Source organism: Acomys russatus, chromosome 13 (genome assembly GCF_903995435.1).
Source record: "Acomys russatus chromosome 13, mAcoRus1.1, whole genome shotgun sequence".
NCBI classification, from domain to species: domain Eukaryota; kingdom Metazoa; phylum Chordata; class Mammalia; order Rodentia; family Muridae; genus Acomys; species Acomys russatus.
In genome coordinates, this window is record NC_067149.1 from 57,761,143 (window position 1) to 57,770,807 (window position 9,665).

General features: G+C 48.0%; 1 protein-coding gene across 1 annotated transcript; it reads left to right on the top strand.

Annotated features, from left to right (window-relative positions):
* Positions 1 to 2,176: 2,176 nt before the first annotated feature.
* On the top strand, positions 2,177 to 8,103 carry Gprc5a (G protein-coupled receptor class C group 5 member A). The gene is made up of 3 exons (XM_051155485.1): positions 2,177 to 3,138; positions 7,225 to 7,283; positions 7,547 to 8,103. Exons 1-3 carry the CDS (start codon positions 2,211 to 2,213, stop codon positions 7,631 to 7,633), a joined length of 1,074 nt encoding a protein of 357 aa, XP_051011442.1. The 5' UTR covers positions 2,177 to 2,210; the 3' UTR covers positions 7,634 to 8,103.
* Positions 8,104 to 9,665: the final 1,562 nt, after the last annotated feature.

Here is a 9,665-nt window from a genome sequence, read left to right on the forward strand (position 1 = left end):
TGGCCCCACAGCAGCTTTTCAGTACGTCCTCGTTTCTAAGCGAGTTTTGTTTTCCTCTGACTAAATTCAAAGTACTTAAAGGCACTTTGAGACGTGCTGAGCAAGCCCATCAGCTGGGGAGAGTAGAGGATGGAGGAGGCTTAATAGGTGAACTACAGTGGTGATTCCTAAAGAAATTCGTCATCCACAAACAAAATACTCACTAAGACTTTTGACTGTTGTAGCTGCTTGCGGTGGCGCTGGCCTGTAATCCCAGGATTTGAGAGGTTTGATGCTAGTCTGGGCTGCTGGAGACCCTATCTCAAAAACTGAATCAGGGTTTGTCAACTACCCTCTTAGGAAGGGGGAGGGGCTCATGAGGCTCCACCCCTCGTATGTAATTACTGGTTGGTAGGGCAGTGGGTTCACTGGGTGGTGGAGGTGGTAGGCATTTTCTTCAATAACAACAATGTTTCTTTCTTTCTTTCTTTTTTTTCAAAGCAGGGTTTCTCTGTGTAACAGTCCTGGCTGTCCTGGACTTGCTTTATAGACCAGGCTGGACTCACACTCACAGAGATCCACCTGCCTCTGCCTCCCCAGTGCTGGGATTACAGGCATGCGCCACCACTGCTTGCCTGCAGGGCAACAATTTATTTATATAAGCAGCTCGAATGAAACACATTGGGTCATTGAAAAAGAAAACCAACAGGGGGTTCAATTTCCAATACCCACGTGGCAGCTCACAACTGCCTATAACTCCAGTTCAGGGGATCTGACACCCTCACACAGATACATATGCACAAAGCACCAATGAACATAAAATAAAAATTAAATACATTATAAAAAACAAACCATAAAGCTTTTCTAAAAGGTTATTTGTGGGGTTAGGGGTAGAGCACATACATAGCATGTATAAAGTACTGTATTCAACACACACACACACACACACACACACACACACACACACACACACACACTCCACCAAATGCCTTTGTTGAACCCTGGTCTTGGGAGCTGGGAGGTACCAAGCAGGACACACTCTTGCACAGCTACGATGAAACTAGCGAATGAATGATGCTTTTTATTTTTTATTTTTTTGTTCAGTGCTGCAACTGTCTTCCAGGCCAGAGGTTACCAAACTCTGTCAAGGTTTAGTGTCACCAGCTTCAAAGTCCTTCCTAAAGATGAAGTGATTATGAGTAGTGTTGGCTTGACAACAGGCAGTAACAGAATCTTGGGAGGTGAAGTGGCAGTGGCGGTTGACAAGGAGCATCAAGGGACATGTAGAACCAGAAGAACCTTTGCAGACAGAGACTCCTGAGATGAGTCTGAGAGGGCAGGGAGGGGTGAGATGCCAGGACAGACCCGTGTCCATTGCCTTGCCTGCTAAGTGTGTTTACTTCTGACAGGGTGAGTGTGTGTGTGTGTGTGTGTGTGTGTGTGTGTGTGTGTGTGTGTGTGTGTGTGTGTCAGTTACTGGAGGAGATTAGACCTAGGCTGTTTTGCATGCTAAGCACGAGCTCTACTACTGACCAATATCCCCAGTCCAGAGTTCTTGTGACTGGCACACAGTGGGACTCAGGAAATCTGTTGGTGCTAATTTTCATTACTGTAGTGAGATAACTGAGTCTTGGCAACTTTATAAATGGGGGGGGGGAAGCTTATTTCTTTTTTGTTTGTTTGCTTGCCTGTTTTTTTTTTTTTTTTTCCCTCGAGACAAGGTTTAAGAATGCTTACTTTAATAGCCCAAGAATTAGGAGTAGCATCTAGGGATGGCCTTCTTGCTGGCAAATCTGGAGGTATAGCAAGGTATCACATGACAAGGCATCACATGGCCCAAGGTGTCACATGACAGGAAACAGAAAGCCTGTGGTTGTACATTTATCTTTTCTGGTCTTCCTCCCACTTATAAAACCACCAGGAGTCACTCATGGGGAGTCTATGCTATCTAATCCCTGAGACCCCTCAAAGGTACCATTTAGATGCCATGGTCTGATTAAGTGACTTTCTTTTTGCTGTTGTTTTAGATTTTGAGCCATCCATAGTCACATGCAGTACAGGATAGCTTCTAACTCAATGGGTAGCAGAGGCTAGCCTTGAACTCCTCCTGATCATCCTACCTCTACCTTCTAAATGCTTTCAAACGTCAAAGCCTGCTTCAGCAAGACATCATAAAAAGCTAAAGGTCCTACTTTTTTGTACCTTCTTCTTTAAATGCAGGACTCAGCAGAATGACTACGCCTGGAGCTGCCCCTAGCGGTTGTCGCACAGACCTGGATGCCAGATACTACAGACTTTGTGACCTGGCTGAAGGCTGGGGCATCGCCCTGGAAACACTGGCCGCGGTAGGGGCTGTGGCCACAGTGGCCTTCATGTTTGCCCTCTTGGTCCTCATCTGCAAAGTGCAGGACTCCAACAGGCGAAAGATGCTCCCCACCCAGTTCCTCTTTCTCCTGGGAGTGCTAGGGGTCTTTGGCCTCACTTTCGCCTTCATCATCAAGCTGGATGGAGCCACAGGACCCACCCGCTTCTTCCTCTTCGGTGTCCTCTTCGCCATCTGCTTCTCTTGCCTCCTGGCCCACACTTTCAACTTGATCAAACTGGTCCGAGGGAGGAAGCCCCTGTCGTGGCTTATGATCCTAAGCCTGGCGGTGGGCTTCAGCCTGGTCCAAGATGTCATCGCCATTGAATACCTGGTACTCACCATGAACAGGACCAATGTCAATGTCTTTTCTGAGCTGCCTGCCCCTCGGCGCGATGAGGACTTTGTCATGCTGCTCATCTACGTGCTCTTCTTGATGGTGCTGACCTTCCTTGCATCCTTCTTCATCTTCTGTGGCTCCTTCCCTGGCTGGAAGCGTCATGGGGTCCACATATGCCTCACCTCTTTGTTCTCCATCGCCATATGGGTGGCCTGGATCATCTTGCTCCTAATCCCTGACATTGGCCCTGAATGGGATGACACCATTCTCAGCACAGCGTTGGTTGCCAATGGCTGGGTTTTCCTGGTGTTTTATGTCTTCCCTGAGTTTCAGCGGCTCCCGAAGCAACGGAGCCTCACAGACTACCCAGTTGAAGATGCTTTCTGTAAACCTCAACTCATGAAGCAGAGTTACGGTGTAGAGAACAGAGCTTACTCCCAAGAGGAAATCACCCAAGGTAGGATTAAATAGGCCTTGGTGTAAAGATGGCGGGGGGGGGGGGGGGGGGGGGGTTGGGGTGGGGAGTTAGGTGTGGTAGTGCAAAGTGTAGTGCGCACACACACACACACACACACACACGCACGCACGCACGCACACACGCACGCACACACACACACACGCACACACACACACGCACATACACACACACACACGCACTCACGCACGCACGCACACACACACACGCACGCACGCACGCGCACACACACGCACACACACACGCGCGCGCACACACACACACACACGCACACACACACACACACACACACACACACGCGCACACACACACACACGTGCGCACATACGTCTCTAATCTCAGCACCTTGAAGATGGAGGCAGGAGGATCATGGCTTTAAGGTCAGCCTGGGTTATATAGAAAGACTGCTCTCAGAACACTCGTGGGCTGGGCATCTAGGTCTGTACAGTGCTTGTTTAAGCATGCATGAGGAACCAGGGAGGCCCTCCAGTGGCACCACTTAAAGTGGGTGTGGTGCCCCACACTTGTAAGCCAGAGCCAGCCTGGGTTACATGAGATTGTCTTAAAACCACCAAGCCATTCTAAGCCATAAAACCTGTAACTTTCTAGAAATCACACCAGTAGAAAGCCATTCCCTAACTGCCCTTGTGCCTCCTAGTTTTGTCTTAATTGTACTGTGATCCCATCCAAGGCCCCTGCAGCCACCCTACAACCCCAACAATGGAGAAGAGGAACAGAGATGGGGGAGGGGGGACAGAACACTCCCAAACCAAGAAGCGAAAGCTGAGAAAGCTGAGACAAGACAGAGGAAGAATCGTTGGCCATGACCATAAGGACACTGGAAGCTCATGTCTAGAGTAAGCCCTTGGGAGGTCAAGGCAAGAGGATCAGATTTTCATTGTCATCCTGGGATGCAATGAGACCCTGTCTCAAAAACAAAATAAGCAAACAAGCAAGCAAACAGACCAAAACCAAAACAGGGGCTGGAGAGAGTAAACAAACTCGAAGTGGGGGTGAGGCACTAACCTCTCCAAGCCGGTACCAGTGAATAGTGACATACTTCCTCCAGCAAGGCTGTGCTCCCCAACCCTCCCAAGTAGTCTCACCAACTAGAGACCAGTTGTTCACACATCCTAGCCTGTAGGAACCATTCTCAACCATATCACTATCATCAGGCCGAGCATGGCCCGGGGAATCAGAGGCAGGCGAATCTCTGTGAATTCCAGGCTAGTGAATCTCCAAAGCGAGTCCAGGACAGCCAAGGCTACACAGAGAAACCCTGTCTCAAAAAACCCAACCAACCAAAACCAACCAACCAACCAACCAACCAAAACCAACCAACCAACCAACCAACCAAGAAAAACAAAAACAACAAAACACACACAAAAAAGCACCACACTCCATTCCCTGGCCCTAATAGGCTCATGACTGGACCACAACACAGAATGCACTTAGTCCAATCCCGGACGTTTCCATGGTCTTTCAGCTTCAATACGATTCAAAGAGCGAATCAAGACAATCTCTTAATTGTAGCTCCCATAAAATCCAGTTGTAGTCAAGCTGAACTGGAAGCTTCCCTCTCAGGTCTTCATCCAGTACCTGCTACACAATTCCACACAGGCAAACCCCTAGTGGTATGTGGGTGAGGTTGGGCTCTGTGTTCAGGGACATGAAGGACATTCCTGGGGTTAGAGAAATGGCTCAAAGGTTAAGAACGTGTACTGCACTTGCAGAGGACCTGAGCTCCCATCCCAGCACTCATATTGAGTGGCTCACACCCACCTGTCACTTGGCTCCAGGGGATCTGATGCCCTCTTCTGGCTTTTATGAGCACTAACACATAAGTGTACACACCACACCGTATATACACACACGTACATACATATATACACACAGGTTTTTTTTTTTTTTTTTGAAGGCATTCCTCCCAGAACTGTGGAGGCTTTGTGGATTTTGAATGCATAGACCCAAGCCTCGATTTCCTTCCATGGTCACAGAGGGTGGGAGAGAGGAAGTCCTATTAGCACAAGTTGGAAAAATGTCTTCATAAAGTCCACCACGGTTCTGACTTAGAAAGAACAGCCACCTTTTGTTGTGTATCTCTGGGCCCGTGGGAGGGAAAGAATCACATATGTCATGAAAGAGAGTGATAGTTTGATTCTTGCCTCAGTTGTGAGGAACCGGGGGTCTTGATGGTATTTTCAGAAGAAAACACAGCTAAGCTGAGGGCTAGAAATGTCCCTGGCCTGTGGGGATCTATTGCTTGTCTGTTGGCTATGCTGTTCTCTGAGTCTGACCTCAGGAAGGGGAGTGGTTGCTGGCCCAGGCTAGAGGGACCTTCAAGGCTGGGTTCCTGGATCCATCGATAAAGAGGTGTTGGCTTGGCTGATTTTGTTTTGAGGCAGAGGCAGGGTCTGACTATGTGGACCAGGCAGGCTTTGACCATGTGTTGAGGCCCCTGCCTCTTTCTCCAGATCATGCATACTGCCAGACTCGGCTAAAAGCGTGTATAGCTGTTTTGTGTATGAGAGAGTAGGTGAGTGTGTGTTTGTGTGTGTGTGTGTGTGTGAGAGAGAGAGAGACAGAGACAGAGACACAGAGAGACAGAGAGAGTGTATGTGTGTGTGTATGTGTGTGGTGCTAGGGATGGAACTCAGGGCCTCCATCATGACAGACAAGCCCTGTACCACTGAACCATCCTAGCCCCAGTCTGCAGTCTTACAGCTTGGATCGAGAGTTTCCTGGAGCGTGTGGAAACAAAATTCTCCAGTCACTCCCAGGACCTCAGTCTCATCCCTCACCCTGTACTTCTACTGTAGGTCCCTAGGCCCCCACCCAATGCCTCCTTTTTTTGTTCCTGTTTTTATGTTTGACTTTTTTTGAGACTGGGTCTTGCTGTGTAGTTGTTGCTAGTCTACAATTTGCTATGAAGGCTGGACTGCCTCTAGCTTATGCTAATCTTCCACCTTTGTGGAATGCTTTGGAGTGCTGAGATTGCAGGTGTGTGCCTGGCTTGATGTCTTGCCTTCCATGTGTTGGGTCCATGGCTGCTTCCTCTCTCAGATGCCTCTCTAGTCACTGTCTATTGCTGTACATGGTTCTCACGGGCTCCCCACATCCTATTGTGTTGGGTCTGTGTAAGTAGTGGGGCTTTCCTCACCAGAAGCCTCTCTCTCAGCCCAGGCAGATCAAGCCATCACTGGCTGCAGGCCTCTATGACTAATCAAGGTGCTTGTCCAATGCGGCCTTCTGCCTCCTTGAGAGTGCAGCGTTCCCCAGGCTGTCTTAGGAATGCCTCCACCCATAGAACTGAGATGTTTGTGTTAGCTTTTGCCTCATTCAGTCGTGATATGTGTATTTGTTGTATTTCTTCAAGTCAGGGCAAACCTTATATTCTTCATACTATCTTTGCTTGTTTTCTTATTTTTTTAAATAAAAATTTTAATATTGCTTATTTATTTACTTATTTTGTGTGTATGTGTTACAACACACATATATGTGGAGGTCAGAGGACAAGTTTCAGGAGCCTGTTTCTCTACCATGTGGGTCCTGAGATGGAACTCAGGCCATCAGGCTGGGTGCCAAGTGCCTTTACCCACCCACCTCCCTTGACTGTGCCTATTTTGTTTTTTGAGACAAGTTCTCCCGTAGCCCAGGTTGAGCTGGAACTCATTATGTAGTTTAAGATGACTTTGAACTCATGATCCTCCTACCTCCACCTCCCAGGCCCTGGGATTGCAGGTCTGCACACTATCTTAAGTGAAGAAGTATTTAGTAAGAAGACAGGGCAGGTCAGTTTGTCAGGAAAAGGATGAGTTGCTTAAAAGCTAGCTTGAGTTTAGAAATCCTATGAGTATCTCCAAATACATAGAATGCAACTGTTCCCAAATGCTTCCAAGTTTAGGAAGTGAGTAAATCCTCACAGTCCCAGGATGGGGCAGTGCCTGGGCTTTCCCAGGAACTGAGGTCCATTGGGACCAACTGTCAGAGACACCATGACAACTGATACAGGGAGGAAAGCACAGATGGAGTGCCGGTGCCTCAGTTTCTCCTCTCCCTCTGTTTTAGGTCTTGAAGAAATGGGGGACACACTCTATGCACCTTACTCCACTCATTTCCAGCTACAGGTAAGTGACTTATCATCCCTCTCTCCCTCCCTCCTTCCCTCCCTCCCTTCCTCCAGGGACATTTGTCCTTTGGGAATAATATTGCCACCATGTTGATGGCTCTTAAGTGCTCACCATGAAGGGACAGCCTTCTTTTCTATAGTCTGCCTTTTGGGGTTGCGATGGCACACAGGCTCGGGGGGGGGGGGCAGGCGGGGACCTGTAGAGATCTTTTGAGAAGGGCACCAAAGGTTTAACCATGTGACTGCTTGCTTCCTTTACAGAATCGCCAAAAGGATTTCTCTATCCCGAGGGCCCAGGCCCCGGCCAGTCCATACAATGACTACGAAGGTCGGAAAGGGGACAGCTAAGTGTTGGGAAGAGTGGGACGACCAGAGTCAGGCAGCAGGTCCAGCCAGGAGTCCTGCAGATGTGAACTGAGCCCAGAGCATCCTAGGGGAACTGTACACGAGAAGCTGGCAGCCTGCCCAGCACGTGCTGTCCTGTCTGGGGCTGCTGCATCTACCAGACTGCCTCTTCCGCAGCATTCCGGGGTTTTCATTTGTCTCATCCTTAGGATACTTTGTGGGTAGCTCAAGGCGAGGTTCTTACCTCTCCCACGAATATGAGCAAACATCTGGTCACCTGGCTACTGACTGATTTGTTCATCCTTGGAGGCAACTCGTCTAACCAGGCTGGCTTCTATGAGGATCACTCAGCACAGGTCAGAACTGCAGATCTGGACAAACGAAGAAAGGTCTGGATCTCTACTCTACTCATTTCAGTTCACACTGGAAGTTAATCTGGCTGCGCCCTCCCAGGCCTTCCTGCCTGGGGAGGAGAGGCTAACAGTCCCTAAGTGTCCTCTCCCTGTGCACTGCCCCACAATAGCCTCGAAAGTGCAGACACTGACTTAAAGGGTGACCTCCTCATCTCATATTACCTCCAAACTTGTTGCCAACCCCAGACCTCCAGGTAGTTTGCCTCGAGCTCTTCTGGATGTTACTGAAGTAGACCAGACTTGTTTCTCCTTGCCAGGAGGAATTGGTTTTGTTCTTGCCATAAATTCCTGGCACTTACTCCTCCCCTCCCCTTTTCCCCTCAGCCTCACTAAGAGATCTAGCCTACATTCACCCTGAACTCTAGAAATGAGCAATATCTATTCTTGGGGTGGGATGCATTTGTTATGTGGTAAGTTATTCACCTGGTTATGCAATAAAGATGTGATGGCAACTATTTTTTAAATTTAAATTTATTTACTTATATTTATTTTCTTAAAAAATTTAATATTTTAAAGATTTTTTTTTTTTTTTTTTTTTTTTTTTGTGAGTATGAGTGTGCACATGGCACCTAGGGAGCTCAGGGAATAACTTTCAAAAATATGTGGAGCAGAGGATGAGAAATTTCTCTATTGTGGAGAAACTAGGATCCTTATACTTAGTCACTGCAAAACATGCAAGCATTAGCTATTTAGGAATTTTTTTTTTTTTTTTTTTTAAAGAGTCTTTGAATAGGTCTGGGCATGGTGGCACACACCTTTAATCCCAGCACACAGGAGGCAGAGATGGGCAGATTGAAGTGAGTTTGAGGCCAGCCTGGGCCTATACAGTGAGACTGGGTCAGAGTGTTCCGGAGGTGGCTCACCCTGGAATCCCCAGCATGTGGGAGGCAGGAGGAGTCCATGACTTCTGAGGCCAGCCTGAAATACAGAGTAAGACCTTGTCTTAGTAAAGACAAAGACAAGAGAAAAGTGAGGTAAGGTCATGAAGGATTATGGGTATTTATAGGTCAAAGGGTTGGTAGGCTGTGCTTACATTCTCCTGGCTTTGTACTGACTGAAGAGGGGGATGGCAGAGCTGGTGAGATGGTGCAGTGAATGCTGCAGGCACCTGCTGCCATGTCTGTTCTCTGGGATCCATATGATGAGAGCCAGGTCCTGAACGTGACCTTCTGATCTCTACACACGTGTACGCCTAGACACATGCACATACACAATAAATACACGTACTTAAAAAAAAAAAAGTGGAAAGACGATGAATACGAATGTGACTCCTGTTGGTTGGTGGTGGTGCACGCTTTTAATGCCAGCATTTGGGGAGGTGGGGGCAGGCAGATCTCTGAGTTCGAGGACGGCCTGAGTTCGAGTACAGCCTGGTCTGCAAAGTGAGTCCAGGACAGCCAAGGCTACATAGAGAACCCTTGTCTCTTAAAACCAAACCAAACCAAACCAAACCAACCAACCAAACAAACAAACAAAAAAAGCATGACTCCTTCTAGACTGCCTTCTCAAGAAGTCATAACCCAATGGGGTTTGTTGTGAGGGAGAAATTACACGGTTTTGCCTACATTACCTGTCATGGAGCAAGTGCTCAACAAATACATATTCCTGGGCTGGTAATGACA

Excerpts from the sequence above, each read along its gene's own strand:
- Gprc5a (XM_051155485.1), top strand. The coding sequence starts at position 2,211 with ATGACTACGCCTGGAGCTGCCCCTAGCGGTTGTCGCACAGACCTGGAT. Across the intron at positions 3,139-7,224 it reads CCAAGAGGAAATCACCCAAG|GTCTTGAAGAAATGGGGGAC; the intron begins GTAGGATTAAAT and ends CCTCTGTTTTAG. Across the intron at positions 7,284-7,546 it reads CCACTCATTTCCAGCTACAG|AATCGCCAAAAGGATTTCTC; the intron begins GTAAGTGACTTA and ends CTTCCTTTACAG.